At 36.8% G+C, this 26,931-nt stretch overlaps 1 protein-coding gene across 1 annotated transcript in view; it reads left to right on the top strand.

Annotated features, from left to right (window-relative positions):
* DIAPH2 (diaphanous related formin 2) overlaps positions 1-26,931 on the top strand; it is a 770,217-nt gene that overhangs the window by 453,817 nt on the left and 289,469 nt on the right. Inside the window, exon 24 of the mRNA XM_027838327.1 lies at positions 20,651-20,775. Coding sequence (XP_027694128.1) covers positions 20,651-20,775 — 125 coding nt within the window. The remainder of the gene's footprint in view (positions 1-20,650; positions 20,776-26,931) is intronic.

The raw sequence follows: 26,931 nt of genomic DNA, 5'->3' as shown, positions 1-26,931 counted from the left end.
TCACCCTGTTTGCCTCAGTTTCCTCATCTGTAAAATGAGCTGGAGAAGGAAATGGCAAACCACTCTGCTATCTTTGCCAAAAAAACCCCAAATGGGGTCGTAAAGAGTCAGACACACCTGAAATAACTGAAAAACAACAACGTATATCATTATGAATGTCATCATGGCACCCTATTGCTTTTAAGGACCAAAGAAGCCAGTAACTTCATAGTTCTAGTTACAAGACTCCTTGTTTTGCCCATCTCCTTGAAACTCATGTATTCAATATAATTTGAATAATAGAAATGTATTCTTACAATAAAGTGTCATTTGCTGTTAGAAAGTATTACCATTTCAGCTTCCCTGAGAGATTCTGTAGCATACATCCTGCGAATACTAAAATCAAAATGTTTTCAAGATATTTTTCCAGATTCTGTTCCCAAGAGCCTATGTACAAGTTTTGATGTTCACCAAAGCAATGATACAATCTTTTTCTGCTATTCTAGTGACCTAAATTAGTATGTTAGATTTGCATTAAATGTATGCATGTAGTCAATGAAAAAGAAGGCATTCTTAATAATACTTTTGTTACTCTCTAAAGAGTCCTCGTATCCATAATGTTTCTAAGGTTGCACTAAGTGTATCACCTTGCACATTTTATTTTTCCCCTCCTTGTATTCCCTTCTATCTCCCTACCTGCACCATTGGAGTGTTCCTGGGACCTAGTTCAGCCTAAGCTGTCTATACCTTTAGTAGCTGCTTGACTAATGCTTGAGTTGTTTCTTTCTCTCAGCAACATCCTTAAGAAGTGGCGCATTCTGCTAAGTCTCTTTACTCTTCATCCCAAAGATTATTTTATTAGGACTACACATTAGTGGCTATAATTTCGTAACTCCATGAATTTAATCAACAAACATTTTTAAGAGCCTTATCCTAGAACCACATTGGCTTATGATTAAACAGATATTTCTTTTTCAACTGGTTCGTTTCCATGACAAATGCTTGGTCATTCTAAAATATCACAGAATTTGAGAGTAGGAAGGGACCTAGGTGGCCATCAAGTCCCAATGCAGACACAAAAAGAATCTATCACAGTTTCAAAGTAAAACACAAAACTGTCTATGAGAGAACTGGTTTTTCATTCCCCAACAGTTGCTCTGCTTGCTTTTGGAACATCATGCCCCTAAGCCAAGTGTCTGTGGGCACAACCTTCCCCCTTTTCAGTTTCCTTTTGTGTGTTTTCTTCTCCTATTAGATTGTAAGCTCCTAGAGGTCAGGGAACTTCTTTCTTTTTCTTATTTAAAGCCCCTGCACTTAACACAGTGTTGAACACATGGTAGGTGATTGATAAATGGTTAATGACTGTTGACTTTACTGGTTGGTGTTTCTTTCATGTTTTTTTTTTTTTAAATTATGTAATTATCTTGACTTTGCCACTTAGTTGCTGATCAGATACCAGATGATTTTTTGTAATCTGCATTTTGTATTTGAGTGTCATTTTTTAAGTGGGGGTATCTCAATTCTTCCTGTATTTTTGAAATCAAAGTTGAAAAATGCTAGTTGGTCTTAAGAGAGTGACATTTTGGGACTATATTAGACAAAAGCAACACATTTCCAATTTCAAATATAGTTTAGAGTATGCACGATATAAACTTACTGTAAAAGGTTATTCCGTCAAACCTTTTATGGGAGGAATATCTTGTTATGTTATATATAAGAGGCTACATGGTATAACTAGCATTTATATAGGTCTTTAAGGTCTGTGAAGTGCTTTGACATGTATTATCTCATTTTATCCTTACAACAATCCTGAAAGGGTTGTTGTTTTGCAGTTCTTCTCATGAAACTGTTTATATCTTATGACACCTTATCTCTTGGAGAAGGGCTTTTAATCATATATATATATGTGTGTGTGTGTATGTACATCAATTCTTTATAGATTTTAAAAGTTAGAGTTTTATCAGAGATATTTGTTGCAAAGGTTTTTCTCTACCCAACAGTGTATCTTATTATTATAGTTGCATTGATTTTGTTTGTCCAAAATCTTTTAAATTTTATACAATTGAAATAATTTATCTTTTGTCCTCATTTGTATCCTTTATATAGATCACTATAAATATGAAATATCTCTCCTCTTCTGTTTTTTTCAATGATGTGACCTTTTCTATTCAAGATGTTGGTCTAAACCTATTTTCTGATATTTGCTTTGCAATTTTCCCACTAGTTCTTGTTGAATTTATCTGTATTTGGAAGTTAATTGAACAATGGTTGCTGTGTCCAGTTCCCTCGGGGTCTTGCTTAGTCTTTTCCACTGATCTTCTTTTCTGTTTTGTAACCTGTAATCACTAGTTTTGATGACTACTGTTCTATAAAATCCTTTGAAGTGTGATCATATGTACTAGATAATGTTTCTACCATTTTGTGATTCTGTTATATCACACTCATAATTATTTTTGAGTACCTACTGTGTGCAAGGCACACAGACTTCTAGCTTTAGGTGAATTCACTTTATTTCTGTTCTTCCTGAACTATCATCCGTGAAATGTTTTGTACCATTTAAGGAATTCAAAGAATCTTTGAATAAGTTGGATATAATCTATTCACACCTCCTGCAGTGCTTGAGAGTCTTTGGCCTTTTTCCTCCTCCTTACTTTGGGTAACTTTATCCCGTCTCTCTAGATGAATGCAGTTTTTCTTTTTTCTTTTTGATTACTTTTTATCAGAGTTGCTGTTTAAATTATACCCAAGTGTCTTTGGCCATCCATCTCTTGTTCCTTTGCTTGTGTTTCTGGTCTCCCTTTGGGTCTTTGCAGAAGCACATTGTAAAGAGGCTTAGTTAAAAGCTCTACAAAAATGGCATCACTCCTATTTTTCTTGTCCCTTTTCCTTTCCCCCTTGGCTCATCCTCTCTAGCTTTTAATGTAGAGCTTGACTCTGGATTTTACTTCATTTGGATTAACAGAAGAATTTTCAAGCCATTTTTGAGGTTTATTTTGGACAGAACCTAAGGCTCACCTCATGTTTTCTTTTCTAGATATTACTCCAGATAATTTTCCCACACATTTTAAAAGGTTCATTTCTACCTCTCCTACCTCCTCCCATGGCTCTGATGAGACAGCTGTATCAGATTAGTAGTACCAGTGGTAGATTGAAAAGTTAGCCAGCATCTTTTCATTTGGCGAGGCAATGAAGTGTTTCTCTTGTTTTCAGGTTCACCTGTGCCAGGTTATAGTCCAGCATCTCCTGCTCAGACAGTATCTAGGGAGCATTTAAATTACGGTGAACAAATGAACAAACATCGGACTAGAAGGAAAACCAAAATAAATGACCTTAGATCTGACACCTTCCAACTTTAAATCCCATGCAGTCTTATGCCTCGTTATTATAGGACCCATATTGGCACCTCTCAAAGATTCATGCTTCTCTTACCCCTAGGGAGCCGGACTTTGCCATTTTCTGATTCTCTAAAAGGAAAGGGGATATGTTTTTCCTAGGGTATAATTTGATTGCTCCACATGGTCTCAGAATAGCAGAATTACAGAGCTGGAAGGGAAATCAAAGCTGTTCTAGAGCAAGAGTCTATTCTATGACATTCCTAACAAGCCACCATCCAGTCTGTGCTTCAAGAACACCGATGAAGGGAAATGAACCAATGAAGGGTGTTCCTCAGGCAGACCTTTCTACTTGGAGGCAACTGGAATTTTTGGAAGCTTTTCTTACTTCAAGCCTAAATCTGCCTCTCCATGACTTCATCCCAGTGGCACAGTTGATAGATTTCTGGACTTAGTGAGGCACTGAATATTTATGAAGTGCTTATTCTGTGTCAGGCATTGCATTCAAATTCTGCCTTTGACACTTACTGATGTACTTTGGCATGTCCAGGTAGAAATATCCACCAGACAACTGGTGATATGGGACTGTAGTTCTCTGTGTGTACATGTGTGTGTGTGTGTGTATAGATACATACATATATATGTATATATGTATAAATTTGGACTTCATCTTTCTGAAGATGATAATCAAACCCATGGAAGCTGATAAGCTCACGAAAAAAAGTAAGGAGAGAAAAAGATGTATACTTATATTCAAGGGGCAGACACACATGCCGATCCTGCAAAAGAGACTGAGGAATAGTTAATTAACCAATAAACATTTATGAAGTGCCTGCTATGTTCCAGACTCTGTCGTAGAAGCCAGGGTAAGAAAATATCTAGGCGAAAGGAGATAGTCAGCAGTGGCAGAAACAGTAGGTGAAGACCGAGTTAAAAGTCATTAAAATTAGTAAGCATACAGGTTGAATTTTCATTTGAATAGTGGAGTCCAAAACTAGATTAAAAAGGGTTGAGAAATGAATGGAAATTGAGGGAACAGAAATAATGAATGCAGATAACTTTTTTTTTAGGTGTTTAGCTATGAAAGGGTAGAGAAATATAGAAGGTTTGAGGGGGTGACAAGGTCAAGTGACCTTTTTTTTTTTTAAAGAGAATAGGAAGAGACTTATTTGTAGTCAGCAAAGAAAGAGCCTGTAGATAAAGATACTGTATTGATGATTAGAGGAGTCTGGAGGAGTCTGGAGGGGGATGGAAGTAGTAAGGGCACAGATAGAAAGGTTGACTCTGACAGGGAGAATAGTCGCCTTTTCCTCCAAGACTGGAGAAAAGGAGAGTCTGTGGAAGGGAAAGGGTGATATGGTGGGAATTTGAGGTATAAAATTGGGTAGAAGAGTTCTTCATGTTAACCTTTATTTCTTTGGAAGAAATAGGAAGTAAGGTCTTCTGTTGAGAGGGACCAGAGAGATGGTGGTGTGAGGTTAAAAAAAGAGAAAGTTAGGAATAGAACAGTGGGGAAGAGGAATAGAGAATCCATCTGTTTCACTATGGCTGACCTCTGGATTTCCATCCTGAATATTTAGTTTTTCTGCATTTAAGCAGGGAAATTTATTTGTGATGAATATAGTATGTGATTTGTAATTTAATTAAGAATTGCACGATAAGAAACGATGAATGTGACGGAGACAGAAAAGGATGAAAAGACTTATATGAACTGATGCAAAATGATGTTAGCAGAACCAGGAAAACAGCATTGCTGTGATCGCCACGATGAACAACGTAGCAATCACAGTTGAATGTTGTGAAATTTCAGGGGCCAAACTTAGTCCTAAAGAAGAATTAGGAGAAGGCATTTCCCCATTCTTCTTTTTAGGGACGGTTCATGTGCAACACTAAATATAACATCAGATATTTTTGGATATGTTGGTTAGTTTATGGAATTTTTTTCTTTTTAAATTCTTTATTGTAAAGGACTGCTTCCCTGCTACTGGGTGAGGAAAGTGATACGTTGGAAAATGTAGATATTAATGACAGTAAAAAATATCAAGATCTATTTTTTAAAAAGAATTGATTAGTTTCCAGAATGCATTAGTGTTTAGTTGTTTGTGCATTAAGGATGATGATGGATAGACTCATGGGATCCTGGAATCTTAGAGTTTAGAGTTGGATAGGATTGTAGAGGTCATCACCTTACGTATCAGAATCCTGGAGCCTGGAGGGAATTGATTTGGCACTAAACAAATAGGAGAGCTTGAATTCACTTGCTTTCTCTTTTTGTTAGTCAATATATGAAATACATGAGTTAAAAATATTTAAATGGATCTTGAGTGATGACCCATTTTTAAAGGCAATCTTAAAACCTTAATAATTTTAAAACTTCAATATAAATAAAGTGTGCCACCCAGAGCAGAAAGCAAACTCTTCCTTTTATGCCTGGACTCTTTCCCTGGGGCTCACAGTGCTGACTGAGGATTGCCTGTTACATTTGGGACCAGCGTTAATGACACTTTTCTTCATCCCCCGGCTATCTCTTACCAGCCTGTACCTTCTGTCTGAGTCCCTTGCCTCCCCGCCCCCCATCCCTCTCCAGTTCTGGAACCATAATTGAATCTACTCTGTCATTAACCTTGGAAAGGATGTGATTCTACTCACCGTCCCTGCAGCTTTCCAAACTAAAGTATCCTTCCTTGACCACCATGGCCATACATTGTCTCCCCTCGTTAGAATATAAAATTCCCTCAGGACAGGAACTATCTTAGTTTCTTTATTTTTATCCCCATTGCTTAGCATAACACTTACCATGTAGTAAATACTTAATGTATTTTTTTTATTCATTCTGATCTCTTCTTTTAAAAAATTCTCTTACAGGCTAAACAGAGATTATATAGCTATCCCCATCCAACTATTCCAGCAACCATTTTTCCCTCCCTAGCTTCTACTGAGAATTTCTCTCCTTCCCTTCTATTCTTCTTTTAAAGGTGTGTTATGGGCTAACTAACCTTTGACAGCTAGTCTGGCACCCTAACCATCATGTTTAAAGTTGATTCCATGGGAAAATATTTTCCAAGTTTCCCCAAAATTGTCTTATAAATAAATGTTTAGAATAATAAACCTTCTCCTAATTTAAACTGTCCATATATCTGCTTAAGGCATTGTGTTTCATGCTGGGTGTATGAAGATATATATTACCCAATAGGTTGCCAGCTAGATCCCTGTATACTTTTTCCAACAAGTTCAACCTATGTGTGACTTTATATTTTGGCATAAACTGGGGACTTTTTTGTTGCTGTTCTTATCCAAGAAGTTCATATTGGCCATGCTCCTCCTTTCTCCATGTTCCTAATTATGCTATTTTCAGTTCCCATTTTATAAAAATTTTGCATAATGCTCTTGGCAACACTTAATGTGTTACCACCAGTGCTGTTCTCCTGAAGTCAGAGAGATACCATGCTCACCTTTGATTTGACAAGTAGAGACATTAGGATAGGATTATAATGAGGGAAATATCAACATTTGAAAGACAGACAAGCTAACTTTATTCAGAAAATTTGGCATGCCAGCCATTTTCTACAATCTCAAGAAAGAAACCAGTTGGAACATAACCCAGTCTCCACTCAACTCAAGCACGACTTGCCCCATTCGAATGAGATTCACATTTCCGTGTGTGGAAGAAAACAAAGCAAAGGGGGCTTAGTGGTGAGACTAGACACACAATGTGTCCTTAGCAGCCCTGCACATATAGGGTGAATTGTATTGAAGCTTCTACTTTTATACTCCCTTGCTATTGATGGCTTTGCGTTAAGACTATACATGAGAGAAAGATTTCAGTTTGAATTTTAGCCTTTGATTTTAAAATTCACACATACTGCTTGCTGCAGGCAGAATAAGAGTTTTCCCAGCAGTGTGCAGCACAATGCTGGTTTGCATTACTGAAAGAGATACCAGATATAAGCCTGCCAAAGTGGCTTCCCTGGTCAAGTTGATGCTTTGTTATTATTGCTTTGCTTAGTTAAGATTGATGGCAAATGGTTATTTGGTGATTTTCTAACTCTTCTTGTCCCACACTTGTACAGTTTCCAATTGAGTATAGTAATTAGCAAATTTGAAGAGTTTGAGTACTTGCTAAGGCTTTACTCTAAAACCCAAACACTAAAATATGTTTAGTGAAATTAGTAGTAATAGGCCACAAATGCCCACTTTCCTGTTATCTCATTAAATTCTCTGATTTCATCTCAGCTTTGAATCAGCTTAGGCCAATGTGAATCCAATTTAAAGAGACTATGCCTTATCCTGGAGAATGCATATTCCAATGGCACTTTTAAAGAGGGGATTCTTCCTCCCAGTTTGCTTTATTTTTTAAAAAAATCCTTTGTTTTTACATTAATGTCATTTTTTGATGTCCCGTTCCCCTTCCCCTACCGAAAGAGTTATTACTTTTGACAAAAAAGAAAAAACTGGTTTGGCAAAACCAATCAGCATGTCATCCAAATCTTTGTAGTATTTCATAACCATAGTCCTCTACTTCTGGAGAGGGAGTATGATTTTTTTCAACTCTTCTGCAGTATGAGGTTAGTCTGTTCATGATAGTTACAACAACATTCAGTTCTGATTTTTATTATTCTTTCCATACACATTGTAGTCATATTGTATATAATATATTCCTGATTCTTCTTACTTCAATATGCTTCAGTTCATAGAAATCTTCCTATAATCCTCAGAATTCATCATGTTTTTTTTATGATCTAGTAACATCCCATGTCCTGGTAACAGCATTAGTTAGCCATTATTTTTTGTTTTTTTCTTTTCCTTTCCTTTTCCTTTTTCTTTTTTTTTTTTTTGTTTCAAATTTTCATCCTCTCTCCAGCCCCTCTCCTACTCACTGAGAAGTTATTGAAAAGAAATACAGTACCCATTATACATATGAAGTCATGAAAAATGTATTTCTGCATTAACCATGTTCTAGAAAAAAAAGAGCAAGGAAAATAAAGGTGAAAAAAGTGCTTCAATCTACACTCTGAGTTCATCAGTTCTCTATCTGGAGGTGGATGGCATTTTATGTCATGAATCCATTGGAGTTGTGGTGCATCTTTGTATTAATCAGTTACCAAGTCTTTAACAGTTGATTATTGTTCTTACTGTATAGATTGTTTTTTTGGTTCTGCTTCACTTTGCTTCAGTTTACATGTGTTCCCAGGTTTTTCTGAAAGCATCCCATTCATCAGTTCTCACAGTGCGATGCTATCTCATATAGCATAACTTGTTCAACCATTCCCCAATTGGTGGCCATTTCCTCGGTTTCCAATTCTTTGTTGCCACAAAAGAGTTGCTATAAATATTTTTTTTTACGTATGGATCTTTTTCCTTTTTTAAGCAATCTCCTTGCAGTACAGGCCTAATAGCAATATTGCTGGGTCAAAGGGCTGTCACAGTTTTGTGTTTTGGTTTTTTTTTAAGCACATTGGGCATAGTTCCAAATTAATTTTTAGAACAGATAGACCAGTTCACAGTTTCAACAACAGTGAATTATTGTACCTATTTTCCCATGGCCCCTTCAGTATTTGTCACATTCCTTATCCTTTACCTTAGCCAATCTTATGGGTGTGAGGTGGTACCTCAGAGTTGTCTCATTTCTCTAATTATTAGTAATATATAGGACTTTTTTTTTTTTTGCTGTTGATAGCTTTGATTTCTTCTGCTGAAAACTACCTGCTCATATCATTTTACCATTTATCAATCGGGGAATGGATACTATTTTTATAAATTTGGATCAGTTCTCTATATATTTGAGATATGAGACATTTACTAGAGAATTTTGCTGTGAAAGTTCTTCCTACTTTCCTGCTCTTCTTCCAGTTTTACTGCATTGGTTTCGTTTGTGCAAAATGTTTTTAATTTTATGTTATCAAAATTATCGTTTTACCTCCTGTGAACCTCTTTATCTCTTATTTGGTCACGAACCCCCATTCAAAAATCTGAAAAGTAATTTTCACCATGATCCCCTAATTTGCTTTTGATATTTATATCTTTATGTCTAAATCATGTGCCTATTTTGAACTTATTGTGGTATGCAGTGTGAGATGTTGGTCTTTATCTAGTTTCTGCTAAACTGCTTTGCAGTGTTCCCAGAAGGTTTTGTCAAGCTCTGAGTCCCATAACTGGGATTTTGGGGTTTCTCAACTTTAGACTACTGTGTTCATTTGCTTCTGTATATTGTATACCTAATCTATTCCATTGGTCAGCCACTCTATTTCTTTTTCAGTATGAAATTGTTTTGATGTTTACTGCTTTGTAACATAGTTTGAGATCTAGTACTGTAAGGCCTCCTTCTTCTATGTTTTTTTTTTCATTGATTCCCTTGATGGTCTTGACCTTTTCTTCCTCCAGAAGAATTTTCTTATAATTTTTTCTAGCTCAATAAAATAATTCTTTGATAGTTTGATAGATATGACATTGAATAAGTAAGTTAATTTAGGCAGTATTGTCATTTTTATTATATTGGCCTAGCCTACCCATGAGTAATTAATATTTCTCCAGTTATTGAGATTTGTCTGTATTTGTGTAAAGAGCATTTTTTAATTGTAATTGTGTTCATATAGTTCCTGTATATATCTTGGCAAGCAGACTTCCAAGTATTTTATACTATCTATAGTTATTTTAAGTGGAATTTCTCCTATCTCTTCCTGCTGGGTTTGGTTGGTAATATATAGAAATGCTGATGATTTCTATGGGTTTATTTTATATCTTAAAAGATATAAAGTTAAAACTTTGATGAATTTGTTAGTTGTTTTGAATAATATTGAACAATAATGATAATAATAGACATCCTTGCTTCCCTCTGATCTTATTAGAAAGGCTTCTAGTATATCTCTGTTACAAATAATACTTGTTCTTGGTTTCAGATAGATACTGCTTGTCATTTTATGAAAAGGTCCGTTTATTCCTATGCTTTCTAGCATTTATAACAGGAATCGGTATGTTATTTTGTCAGTTTTTTTTTTTGTATCTGTTGTTATAATCATATTATTTTTGTTGTTTTTGTCATTGATATGGTCAATTGTGCTTATAGTTTTCCTGTTATTTAACCAACTCTGCATTCCTGGTATAAATCCAACCTGGTTATAATATATTATCTTTGTGATGTATTGCTGTGATCTCCTTGCTAAGATTTTATTTTAAAAATTTTGCATGAATATTCACTAGGGAAATTGATCTGTAGTTTTCTTTCTCTGTTTTTGCTCCCTTTGGTTTAGGTATCAAAACCATACTTGTGTCATAAAAGACTTTGGTAGGATTCCTTCTTTACCTCTTCTTTCAAATAGTTTATATGGTATTGGAATTAATTGTTCTTTAAATAGCTAATAGAGTTTGCTTGTAAATCCAGCTGGTCCTAGGTATTTTTTTTAGGGAACTCATTTATGGCTTGTTAAATTTCTTTTTCCAAGACAGCATAATTTTAAGTATTATATTTCCTCTTCTGTTAATCCGGGCAATTTATATTTTTGTAAATATTCATCCATTTCACTTAGATTGTTAGTTCTATTGGCCTATAACTGGGTAAAATAATTCTTAATAATTGCTTTAATTTCATCTTCATTGTTTGTGCATTTACCCTTTTCATTTTTGATTCTGTTACCTTGTTTTTCTTCTTTCCCTTTTTAAATCAAATTAACCAATGAATTATCTATTTCATTGGTTTTTTTTTTCATAAAACCAGCTTCTATTAGTTCAGTGTGTTTTATTTTTTACTTTCAATTTTATGACTCTCTCCTTTGATTTCAGGATTTCTGTTTTGATGTTTAATTGGGGAATTTTAATTTGTTCTTTTTGTGTTTTTTTTTTAAATTTGCATGCTTAATTTATTGATCTGTTCCTTCTCTCTTTTATTGATGCAAGCTTTTAGAAATATAAATTTTCCCCTAAGTACTGCTTTGGCTGCATCCCACAAATTTTGGCATGTTGTCTCATTGTCATTCTCTTTAATGAAATTATTGTTTCTGTGATTTTCTTTTACCCACTCATTCTTTAGAATTAAATTATTTGTTTTCCCGTTAATTTTTTTATCTATGCTTCTCTGGCCCCTTATTGAATGTAATTTTTATTGCATTATCATCCAAAAGTATGTATTTAATATTTCTGCTTTTCTGCATTTGTTTGTGAGGTTTTTAATGCCTTAATATATAGTCAGTTTTTTTGTGAAGGAGCTATGTATAGCTGAGAAATAAATGGTATATTCCTCTCTATTTCTATCCGCTATTCTCCATAGGTCTGTCGTATCTAACTTTATATGATTCTAGTCATCTCCTTAACTTCTTTCTTGTTTGATGGTTAGATTTATCTAGATCTGAGAGGGATAAATTAAGGTTCCCTACTAGTATAGTGCTACTGTTTATTTGTCCTGTAAATTAATTTAACTTTTCCTTAAAGAATTTGGGTGCTCTGTCAATTGGTACATGTATGTTTAGTGTTGATAATAATTCATTGCCTGTGGTACCTTTTAGCAAAACGAAGTTCCCTGATTATCTCTTTGACTTAGGCCTGTTTTTGCTTTGTTGTTGTTCTTGTTCAGTTGTGTCTGACTCGTTGTGACCCTGGATATGTGACCATACTATCCATGGGGTTTTCTTGGCAAAGATACTGGAGTGGTTTTCCATTTCCTTCTCCAGTGGATTAAAGCAAACAGGAGTTAAATGACTTGCCAAGGTCACACAATAGGTGTCTGAGGCTGAATCTGAACTCAGGTCTTCCTGACTCCAGGCCTTATAGTCTATCCAATGAGCCATCTAGCTGCCTCTGCTTTTGCTTTTACTTTGTCTGAGTTCACAATTACTACCCTTGCCTTTTGTACTTCAGTTGAAGCATAGTAGATTCTGTTCTAGTCCCTTATTTGAACTCTGTGTTTGTCTTTCTGTTTCAAGTGTGTCTCTTGTAAACAATGTATTTTGTTGGATTCTGGTTTCTAATCTATTCTGTCCTCTTCTGTTTTATGGATGAGTTCATTCAATTCACATTCACAGTTATGATTACAAACTGTACATTTCCCTCCATCCTATTCTATTTATAAGTCTTTTTTTTAACTCTTTCCCCTTCCTCAAATGATTCTTTTCCTTCTGACTAATGTCTCCCTTGGTCTACCCTCCCTCTTACTAGCCCCATCCTTTCTCTTAATCTTTCCTTCATCTACTTCCCTGTTGGATGAGGTGAATTTCTATACCCACCTGAGTGTGTGTATATAAAAATATAAATCAGTTAAATCAGTTCAAATGAGGGTGAGATTTCAAGTGTTACCTGCTCCCTTCCCTTTTCCCCACCACTGTAAAAACTCTTCCTTGGATACCTCTTTCATGTGGGATAATTTCCTCCACTCTTCTTCTCCTTTCACTGTTCTCCCAGTGCATCCCTCTTTCTCATTTTTCTGTTTTTCTTCTGAAATCCTTCCAACATAATAGACTCACACCCATGCTCTCTAAGTAGACTCCTTCTAACTGCCCTAATGAAGATAAAGTTCTTTGGGGTTACAGGTATCATCGTCCCATACGTGGTAAACAGTTTAATCTTAAGTCCTTTATGATTTAAAAGTCATGTTTACCTTTTTATGTTTCTCTCAAGTATTGTGTTTGAATGTCAGATTTTCTGTTCTTTTCATCAGAAGTGCTTTAAAGTCCTCTCATTAAATATCCTATTTCCCCCCTGTAGTATTATACTCAGTTTTGCTGAGTAGGTTATTCTTGGTTGTAATCCTAACTCCTTTCCTTTCTGGAATATCATCCTTCTGAAATATCCTATTCCAAGCCCTTTGCTCCTTTATTGTGGTGCTTACCCAATCTTCTGTGATCCTGGCTATAGTTGCACAGTATTTGAATTATTTCTTTCTGGCTGCTTGTTGTCTTTTCTCCTTGACCTAGTAGCTCTGCAATTTGCTATAATGTTCTTGAGAGTTTTCATTTTGGGGTCTTTTTCAGGAAGTGATCAGTAGATTTCTTTCAATTTCTATTTTGCCCTCTGATTCTAAGATATCTGGGCAGTTTTGCTTTATAATTTCTTGAAATATGACGTTGACACTTTTTTTTATGATTATGGCTTTTAGGTAGTCCAGTAAATCTCAAATTGTTTCTCCTCAATCTATTCTCCAGATCTGTTGAGCTAATTCTGTATTTATCTTAGATGTCAGGTTTTTATAAGACATATTTGATGCAAAGATTTTTTTTTCCCCAATCAACAGTTTTTCTTCTTATCCTAGCTGTGTTGATTTTGGTTGTGCAATAACTTAGCAATATACTTTGGTCAAAGTTATTCTTTTATATTTTGTGATCACCTTTAGCCATACTTTGATTAAGAATTTTCCCCCTACTCACAGGTATGAAAGTTTCCTAATCTCATTGATTTTAGGTGGTTTTTATTTTTTTAATTGTAAGACTTTGTGTATTCAGATCACATTCCTTCTGTGAAGCGTATTATTTTTGTATGATGTAGACCTAATTTCTGCACAACAGCTCTCCAGTTTTCCCATTCAGTTCTTATTAAATAGGGAATTCTCCACAAGTAATTAGTTTTCAAGTTTATCAAACTCATGGTTATTGAGTTCTATTATCTCTGATAACTTCTTTATCTGTTCTGTTCCACTGATTGATTTTGCTGTTTTTTTAAACCCCATTTCCTTTAAAAACAAACTTACTTGATTTTTAAAATGTATGTTCAGGTGTTTTAAAACTCAACTCCCCAACCCTTATGTAGCCCCTAAGAATTAAAGATGAATGGAAATTCTTTCCTTTTTTATTACTACTTAGATAATATTTACTTTTTATTTTCCTTCGAAGTCCAAGGAAGCCCACAATGATGAGCTTTGTTTTCACTTTAGCATAAACATATTTATTTATGTATTATGTTTCTTCATGTCCATGTACTACATTCACATAAAATGAAACTATTAACTTATATGGTTCAGGAAGAATTCAATTGTGTCTATTGTTCAGGCCACTCATAATGTCCCTTTTCTTTTCTCTGCTGTTTGGATGAGTTCTATTAATGTTGTGTTCCTTTGATAGACATGCTTCAAATAAGTCTATTTTGTTCAAGAAAATGACAGTGTGTGCGTGACTGTGCTGCTGTCCAGGACTTTCTCCAATCCATTTTTGCTTGTCATATCTGAGTGCTCAAATGAAAGAAGTATTATTACTTTATGGTCACTGTTTATTAGAGAATAACGCTAATTTAATTAGTCCAAAAGTGTGTACTGTTAATTTTTCAGAAGGCTTTTTATATCTTTTTTTTTAATCTAGCCTGTGGAGGCCCCTTTGTTTTCCAGTTATCTCACAAACTATTTGCACTAGTACTGCCATTAATAACAAGGTGAAGAGGAATTGGGGAAATTCTATAACTTTGTCATAATTGATTGGAAAACCACTAACATACTTGCTGGAAGAAGGGAAAACGTGTACTTTCTCGCTGCTAAAGCAAGTAGATAAATAAAATCTTAGGAAAAGTTTCTGCTATGCATAACTCAAGTGATTCTAGTGACTTAAAAAACTTATTTATGTAGTACAAACAAGAAAGCTATGTTGAAGAACTCAATAGCTATAATTTAATTTTTCTAAGATTATGATTCAGATTCAGTAATTTACCAACAGATGTAAAAAGTGAAAAGGTGGGGAGATAAAGTGCCACCAGACTGACTAATCAGTCAGTTGAAATGGCTCAGATTGAAAATGTTTGCACGGTCATTAAAGCTCCCTAACATATATTAGTATATTAATATGGCAGATATTAATGGCACAGAATTAAACTCTCAAGCCCAAGACCTTACAGGGGCACATGTTGGAAACCTTTCAGTGATACTAATGTCTCATATGTTTTCCATTTTCTCACTGAGCCACTCTTTTGTTTGCTTTTTGTGAGCTAAAGAACATATTATGACTAGGAAAATATGAGAGCAAAATCAGATAGGTCATGTTGAAATTGATAGATGCCCACTTTTGTAAGATACTATACCCTAGGGAGATAAATTCTCTTCTAAAACTTGTATTTGTTATCTTAAAAAAATGTCCATTCTAAAATATTGATATGAGCCCTGTAATAAATTTTAATAATTTAAACAAAATCTTTTCAAATGATACCATTAGTCTCTAAATAAACACATGGCAATTGGGACTCTAAAAGTGTGATGCTTATCCAGTGAGTGAGTGGACAGACTTTTGGAAGGACTAAATGATATCAGGCTTGATAGTCTTACCCATAAGCCATTGATTTAAGTTGGAAGATCTTCCCAGAATATTTCAATCTTATAATCCTCTGAAACTGGTGTTACTGGATAAACTACAATTTATTTTTATGGAGCTCTTTTGAAACTACCTAGAAATAATTACACTTAATGACCCTGGAGGTCTTTTTTCAGCTGTAAGCCTATTGCAATATAAGATGCCCAAATGTCCCATGAAATAATGCTTCTTATTAACTGGGGGTGTATAATAAAACCAACTCCTTTCTTTACCTCTCCAAGGAGTACCTATGAACTATCCTTCTGTTTAGTTGCAACTTCCTTCTTCTGGTTTATAGTGAGGATATAAAGAATAATTTAATTATACTCCTCTAATATGGCTTCTTGTTGGGCATTACACAGGGCTTTAGCATTTAGAGTATCCACAGTTAAATCATAGATGATCTAAACACTGTGTAATTCTTAGCACTGTGTGCCCTCTTTTCTGCCAGCTCATCACTGTCACTGCAGAAGTGGAGAGGGGGGCAGCGGCACATGAGACTAGAGGCCATTTTGTATGTGTCTTTGTTCCGTTGATTTTATGACCAAAGAATTCACCAAGTGGCCCGGCCCCAGCAGCCTTGGCTGGTCCTTGGAAAGCAGATGCGGTCTGCTATCAGAACCTTAGTCAAAGCCTTTTCCAGCAATGTAGAATGTGTCAGAGCTTCCATGCTGCAGAGAGTTGATGAAATAGGACTTTGGAGAGGGAATTTTCCATAAAATGGGAGAAAAATGGGAGGGTGGCAAAGAGAGGCTTTTGAACCTTAACAGTTTTTGTGCATTTTCCTACTTTTCCATCAACCTAGGCTTAAAAACTTATTAAAAGATTTACCTGTTCTAGCTCTTTATGGTTTGCAAAGCACCATCCTTAGACCAAACCTTTGTGTTAAGGAGTGCCAATGATCTGATCTCCTTTTTACATATGAGGGTACTGAAACTTTGTTTGGTTAAGAGACTTGCACCCAAATCACCCAGATAATCAGTGTCAGAAGTGGGTTCGACCTAGGCCTCTTCATTCCAAGTCTGCTTCTCTCTCCATTTCGCCATGCTGCATATCATGATAATGAAAAGCTCCTCTGCTGCTTTGCCTTTCTCCCTTGTAAAATTGCTAGACAGATTTCTCCCAGCCGTAAAAGGTAGCTTTCAGAACTCAGCATGGTATAGTGAATTCAGGGCTAAACTGGGAGTCAGGGAAGCTTTCGTTTGAATCTCCCCTCCAGTATTCAGTCATGCTGTGAGCTGGAGTGCGGTGCCTAGTAACCTGGTTCCCTGTCCGTAAAATAGGGCCAATCTCCTTAGTAGTGATCTCACAGGCTGTCATATGGTTGTTTAGATGAGTTGATGTATTTAAAACATTTTGCAGCCTTGAAAGCACTATCTAAATACTAGCTCTTACCTTTCACTTCAGTCTCCTCTTCTGCAAAATGGGATAATGATAGGCTAACTGTTTCAGTCAGTCAGTCAACAAGCATATCTTCAGTGCCCTTTGGTGCTAGTCACTGGGCTAAGGAATGAAGATGTCCTTAAAAAGTGGGCATGGTGTTGAGGAAACCATCAGGTATGTAGATAAGTGTGTACCAAATAAATCCAGGCGGGCTGATTTTGTGGGAAAGGTGCCAACAACTGAGGCAATCACCAAAGGCTTTGTGTAGAGGGGCTGGCATCAACTCTTTGAAAGGATGAGATTCTAAGAGGCAAAAAGTAAGGTGCAAGTCCATTCCAAGTGTGGGGTATACCTGATGCGTGGGAATGTATGGCTGGGCAATGGAGGGCTGCGTATGAGGAGCAGTACGAAGGCCACTCTGGCTGTACTAGAGAGTATGGGCAGGGAATTTCTGGGTATTGAGGCTTCAGGGTTAGGTTGGGACCAGGTTGTGAAGGACTTGAAATGACCAAGGAAGTTGAGTTATGATGATTATAGGTAGCATTTTTATAGCTTTTTACAATTTACAAAGTACTTTACATGTGTTAATTCATATGCTCTTTACAACCCTATGAAATTGATGCTATTATTATCCTAGTTTACAGATGAGGAAAATGAGTCTGAGAGAAGTTAAGTGACTTGCTTTGGGTCACACAGCTAATGTGAGGCAGAATTTGAACTCAGCTTTTCCTGATGCCCTGTCTAGTATGCCATGCACTAAGCCACCTAGCTGCCAATAGTTACATTGATCCTAGAGGCAGGAGAAAGCCATTGGAGTTTATTGATTTAGAAAGTTTCAAAGTCCAATGCTTAAGGAAATCCCTTTGAGATCTGTGGGGATGATGGATTGGAGTGAGGAGAGACTGGAGGCAGGGAGATCATTCTGGTGGCTTTTAGAGTAGTCTAAGCAAGACATGATATGGGGCTCAATTAAGGAGGGTGGCGGGCAGTGGTAGGGCAGTGAGTGTGGGAGTGAAGAGAAGGACGTGGTTGGGAGAGAGATTGTAGAGCTTGGAATGACAAGATTTGGCAACTACTTGGCTATGTTGGGTGAGAGTGAGTGAGGAATAGTAGGGGCATTTCACCAAGACTGTGGCACTGGGTCACTGAGGGGATAGCGGAGCCCTCTCCTCTCATATGGAAATTTGGGTTTGGGGAGAAAGAATGAGTTCTGTTTGGTACATGTTGAATTTGAAATGTGGGATATCCAGTTTCAAATACTGGACTGAAGTTTAGAAGACAGACTAGGCTGGATTTATGGATCTGGGAGTTATCTACATCGAGGTAATTGAATCCATAGGAGCTGAGGAGGAAGCTTAGCGCAGTGTCTGCCTGGCACATAGTAGGGGCTATACATTCTCTTCCCTGTCTCTTTCCTTCCCCCACCCCCACCAGTTGGGAGATTATTGAGACCAGAGGACTGAGCCCCGGTGTCGGCCATGGTGTGAGGAGGTGGGATTATAGTGATGATCCCAACAAAGGAGGCTGAGAAAGGGGCCTTCTGACTAGAGAAGAATCACAGTGTCGATCAACATTTATTAAAGTTTTATTAAATCCCCTGCACTGTTCTACGACTGGGGTTACAAAGAAAGACAAAATACAGTGCAGGTTCTCTGGGAGCTCACAGTCTAATGGGGAAAACAACATTCAGACAATCATGAACAAACCAAATATATAAAGGAGAAATCAAAGATAGTCTCAGAGGGCAGGCTCAGATTAAGGACTCAGAAAATACAGTGCTTCGGAATTGGGAGCTTATGTGCACAAAAATTCACTTCTGTGAATGCATCTCTCTCTCTCTCTCTCTCTCTCTCTCTCTCTCTCTCTCCATATACACACACACATATATACATATATATGTATATGTATGTAGGAAAGATGTAATTTCTACTTTAACTTTAGGAAGGTTGAAAGTCACTTGGCTGATTTTTTCAAACCTCTCTTTATTGCTGTTGAAGATATTTGTATTTCTGAGTGCATCTCACTATTAAGCAAGCAGTGGGTGAAATCCTCAGTCCTTTTATAGCATCCCATGTTCTTATCCAGCCCAAGGCCTAAGCCAGTTTTAGGCACACTTTGTATACTATAGAATTGTCTGATGTGGTGATGTCTTCCCTGTGACCCAAGTGACATAAGTAACCATTCAATTTCTTCAGTCTGCAGTCAAGCAGCTGAGAAGAATGGACCCCTTGAATAATTAGCTCAATGCACAGAACACCTGACTGAAAGAAACTGATTTAATTTTGAAGTCAGAGAGTTTGTTTTCCTCCCTACCAAACTCATCTTTTAAATAAAGCCAGCAATGATTGCTGAGCCATTAGGAATGCTTTGACAAGACAAAACTCCCTCAGACTTCTCCAATACAGAATCATTTCCAAGCTTGTCAGATCTGTGCAAATGAAACTAAATCAGATGCCGCTATTGGAACTGACAGATTAATACAAAAAATAATTTGTCTTTGGTGTTGGTGTTTGATTTTCAGTGTCTTGAACTTCCATGTCTATTTCAGGCGATTTCTCCCCCGAGTTATGAAGGTGTTCGTGTCAGAGTGAGGAATTCATATCCAAAGAGTTGGTTGCAGTAGTAGGATGTGTGTGTTGGAGGAGGTGGGGAGAGGGGTGGTGGCTGACGGCCTCTCGAATTTTCCATTCTGATGCTTGTATGTGTCTCAGAATAAGCCAAACATTTCTCCTTAAGTAAAAGAAAGCATTATAATGTTTTTCTGCTTTGCTTTCTTTTTCTTAGCATGACAGTCTCTCCGAGTCTTGATTTAGAGGCCATATTGCCCACCCTTTATGCCACTCACCCTGTCCAGTTAGTGGAAACTCCCAAATGCTGAAATTGACACATAACTGGTAGTCATGTGGTAAGAACAGGTGGTTTGGAGAGAGTACTTATTAAGGGGAAACCTTCTCAGGAAAGCTGGAAAATGGGGTCTTTTGCTGCAGTTTGAATGCAGGTCTTGAAATGTTTCATTTTCAAAGAAAAGAAGAAAAGTGCTAAATCATGTTAGCAATAATTAAAAGAAATTAATTATTGTGTTTGAGGTTGTACCAAATCTGTGTGTGTGTGCATGTGTGCCTGTGTGTGTGTGTGTGTGTGTGTGTATGTGTGTGTATGTGAGACTATCTTACTGAGGGTTACTGCAAGTTCTCTCTGCATCAAGGCAGCCCATTTATTCAATATTTGCAGGTTTTGAAGATACTAAAAAAGAAACTTTGAAAGCTTTTGGTTTTCAATAAAAGAAAAATATTTGATATTTGATATGATTGAACATTAAATCATTTATATAGCCAAGTACATGCGTTAATAAGATCTGTTTGAACTGTAGTTTCTCTTTAATCTTCAAATTAGATTTTAAAGAATAAAATATTAGAATTCCCATCAATAAATTTAAATAGAAATGAATTCATTTGGACTAATGGCTGAATAAAAAGGTAACATTCTCCCATTAAACATGATGATTAGGTATAGTATATTATACATTTTTTACTTATTTCATGAAGAGTAGAACTGTTATGAGGAGTGATGCAGAAAAATGACTGTTTAATGGGACTCTTGTCTACCTTTTTTAAAAAGGCCAGTTGATTTTCCTTGGGTTGTCCTGGTTGTCATCATAGTTGAACAGCTGATGGGAATGTGCTTGTAACTCTGTATCTTCTTCTGCAGTTTCAGCTCAGACTCTCAAGAGCAACCTTGAGACCATGGAACAACAGATTGCTCGCCTGGAAAGTGACATTACCAAATTTACTAAGACAGAAGACAAACACGACAAGTTTGTGGAAAAGATGACCATATCCTTTCTTTATCTTGGTGGGAGGAGGAATGGGGTCAGCTCTAGACTTTATGGGTTTATTCAAGTGTCTTCATGCTTTTGTTTTCACCCTGATTTTTAGTAGTAGCAGAAATGGCCTTTTTAGTGTTTTTATTGAAGGGTTTGAGTCATTCATAGGGTGACAGTGCTGCCAGTTTGCCTTGTCTCGAGCACTTTTCTGTGGTCCTCAGTCTATTTTTTTAGGTGGAAAGTTCTACTGAAGTTGTATACTGAAAGAAGAGCGTAATAATGACACTGTTAGAAACCTAAAAGGTATGTATTGAGAGGTTTCAATCAACAAGTATTGATTAAACACCTGTGATGGGCCCTTGGGATACAAGTGTAAAGACTGAAACAATCTCTACTCCCATTGAACTTCTGTTCATGTGGAAGAGACAGCAAGTGCCTTTAAAAATATCTACAGTGTGAAAAGAAAGCGGTACATACAAATATATACAACCTCGTTAAATTTAAAGCAATTTGAAAGGGCAAGCACAAGCAGCTGGAGGAAATCAGGAAAGTTTTCCTGCACAAGATGGTGTCTGTGCTGTTTCATAAAAGAAGAAAGGGGCCCTGTGAGGTGGGGCTAAGGAGGGAGTGCATTCCAGGCACTGGGAATGCAAAAGCTGGGAGATAGAGTATTCTGTGGGAGGGAAAGAGAGAAGACCAGGATCACACAATGTAGGAGGGGCAGTAATCTCAAACGAGCTTGGAAAGGTTGCTTGGGGGCCAGGTGGTGAAGGGCCTTAAAAGCTAAATGGAGGAGTTAATATTTTGTCCTAGAGGCAGTAAGAAGCCACTGGAGCTGATTGAGTGGGGGAGTCACATGAGCAGGTCTATGCTTAAGGAAAATTACTTTGAGGGTAGCTAGGTGGCACAGTGGATAGAGAACCATCCCTGAAGTCAGGAGGACCTGAGTTCAAATCCGAGGTCAGACCAAATACTTGACACTTACTAGCTGTGTAACCCCGGCCAAGTCACTTAACTCCAATTGCCTAAAAAACAAAAAGAAAAAAAGAAAAAAGAAAGAAAATTACTTTGGTCATGGTGTGTAGAGAAACCCGAATGGGGAGAGATGAGACCAGAAGACCAATTAGGAGACTGTTGCAATAATCTAGGTGAGAGATGATGAGAGCGTGAACTAAAGTGGTAGCCATGTGAGTGGAGAGAAGTGGTCAGATGCAGGAGATGTTGAAAGGTAAAAACAGCAAGATTTAGCAAATAATCTATGTGTATGGGGTATCCTGAGAGAGCCATGGATTTCTGTGTGTCTCTGTGTATACATGCAGTTCTGTAAGATTGGTCATCAGACTGAAAATTTATATATACATACATACACACACACACACACACACACACACACACACACACGTGTGTGTGTGTGCTTGCTTACATCTTAATAGTATTGCATGGTCATTTGGAGATCAGTATAGATATATAGAAAACAAAAGCAGAACTTGAGAAATTGCATTTGTTCAGCAAGAGGTTCTTTATGTTATAAAGTCTGGCTTCTGTAGAAAAGCCGAAGTCTTAGAACTGCTTCCTTCTCACTCTCACCCCTTCTTCCCAGCCTTTCTTCTGGCCTGGTTTGCAAAAATGATAAAACCATATCCTGCTCCTTTGGGTATGAATAAATATCCTTTATTGCAGATTGATTTCACCGTTTTTTATTTCTAGAGGGAATAAATACTCCATATTCTTTATCTGATAATAAGTAAATTATTTTAAGAAGTTCATGGCAGTCACCTTCTTTCAAGGTTAAAGCTGTTGCTCCTTTCTCTGCATCAAATCTCCCCCCTCCCTCTTTTTTTTTCAACCTGAGATCAGTGATACTGAGCTGCAATTACTACAGAGTGACAGACTAATGATGACTGGAGAATGTAGGGAAGTTACTTCTGTTTTTGTTTCTCATTTAGTGACTTAAGTTGGTGAGTTACTATTTATATGCCCAGTATGTTTTAAGGAATGCTAAGTATTAGCAGGTAATTTTGATGGCTTTTTCAGGAAAGTGAAAGGCAAATACGGCATGGGATATTTTATAAATTATGGGAATTGCCAGTTTTGAGTGCCCCTTTGTCATAGGATGCCCATCCATTATGAAGTTCATATTTGTTTGATGACTGATTCAATCCTCTTTCATTGATGGCATTGTTCGATGGTAGCCAACAGTTCCTACTTTGTCCTCTTTTTGATTCTGTTGCTTTCTTCATGTCTTTGAATTCTGATCCCCTCATTCTGTTAACATTTTTATACAGTTGGCCTATAGCCACACAACAGCTTGCAATACTGAGAAGCTCTTGTTGCTCATTTAGTAAAAGAAAAGTAATTTCAAACCCCTATGAACTTGGCCTGGGCTGCTTATTTTATTTCTCACTTTATATGCAGGTAATTAAGGCATTTAAAAATGAAAATCCAGTGCCTTCTGTATCTGCAAGTTACAGATGAATGGTTAGTCTTCATTTAAGTGGCACTAAAGTGTGACTGTTTGTCCACAAGGGGATTGGAAACTGTATTAAAATGTATGGGACTGTTAGTTCGCATGGCATAATCAAAAAAGACGAAACAAAACATGCAGCAATTTATTACACAGAAATAGTTGGTGTATTGAGTTGAGTGAATTGTTTGCTAAAGTAGAAATTATTGAATCAGGCTGGTACAACTACGCCCACCCTCCAAAAATGTATTCTTACCTTGAAAAACCCCTGGGCAGCTAGCAGGAGAAGAAATAAGTACCCAAGTAAGCCAGCTTCTTGTCTGTCTGTCTACATTGAATGGTTTGGACACCTACTTAGTGGTGATTTATTAGGTGCAGAATTTGACAGATTTATAGTACTTGAACCTGTCTTAAAATTAAGGCTGTGATTCTGTCACTTGTTGCAGTTTTCTCTGAATCATAGGTTTAGAAATGGAAGGGTCTTGAGAGACCACCTGCTTCAATCCCCTCATTTAGAGAAAAGGAAACTAAGGCCCAGAGAGATGAAATGATCTCAGGTAGTGAGTGGTCAGGCCAAATTTGAACCCAGGGCACTCCAAATGCAGTATACTTTCTGCTGGCTTCCTAAGCCATTTGCCCCAATGGGTCATTTTATCTTGAGTCTTTGACTAGTTAAATTAGGCAAGTCCAGGCACCATTATGCCTCAAGGAGACTTTATTTACTGTAAGAATATAGACTACTGGAGACCTATTCATGTTGGTAATTAGTTAGGTGCCGTATATGGGTACCGTAGCCCATCATGATGCACTGTCATCTGGAAGACAAATGTCTTATCTGCTCAAGGGCTGAAGAACTCTCCATGCAACAAATCTCTGAGCCTTAGAACTATGTCGTTTTCTTTTTCCTCCACTTAATAGCATTTTTAATTACATGTAAAATCATTTTCAACATTCACTTTTATAAGATTTTGAGTTCCAAAATTTTTCCCTCTCCCTCCCCTCCCCCCTCCCCAAGACAGCAAGCAATCTCATATAGGTTATTCATGTACAATCATATTAATCATATTTCCACATTAGTTGTGTTGTGAAAAAAGAATCAGAACAAAGGGAAAAACCATGAGAAAGAGAAAACAAAAAAGGAGAGAAAATAGTATACTTTGATCTGCATTCAGACTCTATAGTTCTTTCTCTGTATGTGGATAGCATTTTCCAGCACGAGTCTTTTGGAATTGTCTTGGATCATTGTATTGCTGAGAAGATCTAAATCTATCATAGTTGATCATTGCACAATGCGGCTGTTACCATGTACAGTGTTCTCCTGGTTCTGTTCACTTCACTTAGCATCAGTGCACACAAGTCCTTTCAGGTTTTTCTGAAGTCTGCTTGCTCATCATTTCTTATAGCACAGTCGTATTCCATTACATTCATATACCACAACTTGTTCAGCCATTCCCCCATTGATGGGCATCCCCTCAATTTCCAGTTCTTTGCCACCGCAAAAAGAACTGCTATGAATATTTTTGTACATGTGGGTCTTCTTCCCATTTTTATGATCTCTTTGGATGTAGACCTAGTAGTGGTATTGCTGGGTCAAAGGGTATGCACAGTTTTACAGCTCTTTGTGCATAAGAACTATGTCATTTTCAAACAGGAAAGAGTCTTAGAGAATTTTCCAGCCTCCTCGTATGGCTGAGAACACATCCTTCAGACAGTCCCCTAAGTTAATGTCAAGTTGTGCTCATATCTGCCAATCTATGCTTTTTTACAGATGGTCCTATGACATACCTATTGGGTAAAATAAGTCAGAATTCATCATTGTCACAGTAAACCTTTCAACGTTCAAAATGTTTACCTCAGTCCTAGTGCCATTGCTGTAGAATAAGGGTGTAAAAGGATGGTTTCAATAATGCACAGAATTTTCAGTTATAATTCAATTATCCATAAAACATAGGTTGGTAGATCTTCTTTACTCCCTGAGACTACCAGAAATTGTGTGCATGTATGTGTTCTGTGTATATACATACAGTCTGTGTGTTTGTGTGTGTGTTTGGGCCTTGATGCAAATATAAGAGGTTTCTGATTGTATCCAATTTACTAAATGTGAAAAATAGGATCTATTTGAGTTAGGTGGAAGGGGGAGCATTTGTGATAAGAACAGCTTGCTAATTGTTTGGGCCATTTTCTCACTGACTTGAATTCAGTTAGTATACCTATTTTCAGTCCTTGTAATTTTTGGCTTCTTAATTAGAAGTGCCTAATTGAGTAGTGTGACTGTGAATATGACTTTGTCCTTTAATCTCATCAAGTCCCTTCGTGCCCCTTGCTTCTCCTGGTATGATGGAGGACCATTTTCCTAAGCAGCATTCCTGGAATAGGCTTTTCATGTGCCTTGACGTGCATTCTTTACATCATAAACTGCCTCACAACTCCATTTACCTTATTGCTTCTATTTTGTTAGCAAACATTTCACCATGTCTGCTCTGTTTTTTGTCAGAAATCAGCTTAGCTTTTTGATTGACTGAGGACTAACTCATTTCCCTGAAATGAGGCTGAGCACAGTGGTCCTATTAACACATTGACAGGAAATAGTGACAGAATGTTAATGACATTAATACCCTGTCAAGCAAGGATCAACACCTGGAGTTCCCTTGTCCTATGGGGGTAAAAGGAATAAGGAAGAAGTAATTATCAATTATATTTATGAGAGGAATCTTTTCCAAGCAATTCAAAAAAGACTGAGGGTTTCTGCTGCAGTTCAATTGTATATTTCTAATCTGCTACTCCTTTCTATTAAGATAATCATTTTTGAAACAGGGGAACAGAGAAACACAGAAAACTTACCTAATCCCAGGGGATACAAACTCATTTTGTTCCAAGCCTTTTCCAGTAAAGGATAATCAGAGTTAAAATGAAGAAGTGCACCTAAATGTCAGATGTTAGATCAATAAAATTAACAACAAAAATAAATCCGCTCCCTTTGTTTTGGAGGAAAGGAATATTCCCAACCCTGGCCTAGCTACTCCTTTAAGAACAAATAGAAGGCAGAGTTTAAGGGGAAACTTTTGACACTTTTCCTTCCCCTCTCCACGTATTACCGCCTTTCTGTTATGCCAGGCTTAGAGAACAGGAGAAGAGTAGGAGAATCAGCAGGGCATTGTGAGGTTGTTTGATAGAAGGGGTGAGAGTTCTCAGGAAGGAACCTGGAGGACATGGGAATGATTAAGGTTATAGATAGCTTACTTACCATCGATAGCTGAAGGTATTGAAAGGCATACTTTCAGAGAGAACTATTTTAGAAAATTACGGCTATTTTTCTTTTAAAGGGTAAATTTTAGCATTGATTGAGAAATGTATTCATGGCATTAGCTTTGGGTAGGATTGACTTGTGTGTTGAATTGAAGACATGGCTGAAATAATTTTACAATAAAGAGCAAAATGCTTCCTCAACCGATTATTTATTTATTGAGCATGCATTTTCTCTCTTGACCCTCAGTTATTTTCTTTATCAGAAAAGAAAATGAAACCCTTGCAGGTGATCTAATCCAGTCCACCATTTTCCTTTTGGCACAGAGTTACATTGTTTATTTTTGTCTCTAGTAGATATTTTAGAAGATATTTTTCTTGTGTTTGTATACCTGTGGGTATATATATATATATATATATATATATATATATATATATATATATATATATACTCACCTC

Source organism: Vombatus ursinus, unplaced genomic scaffold (assembly GCF_900497805.2).
Source record: "Vombatus ursinus unplaced genomic scaffold, bare-nosed wombat genome assembly UNPS02004577.1, whole genome shotgun sequence".
NCBI classification, from domain to species: domain Eukaryota; kingdom Metazoa; phylum Chordata; class Mammalia; order Diprotodontia; family Vombatidae; genus Vombatus; species Vombatus ursinus.
The sequence above is the reverse complement of the archived record's forward strand: the minus strand, read 5'-3'. Positions and strand labels throughout refer to the sequence as shown.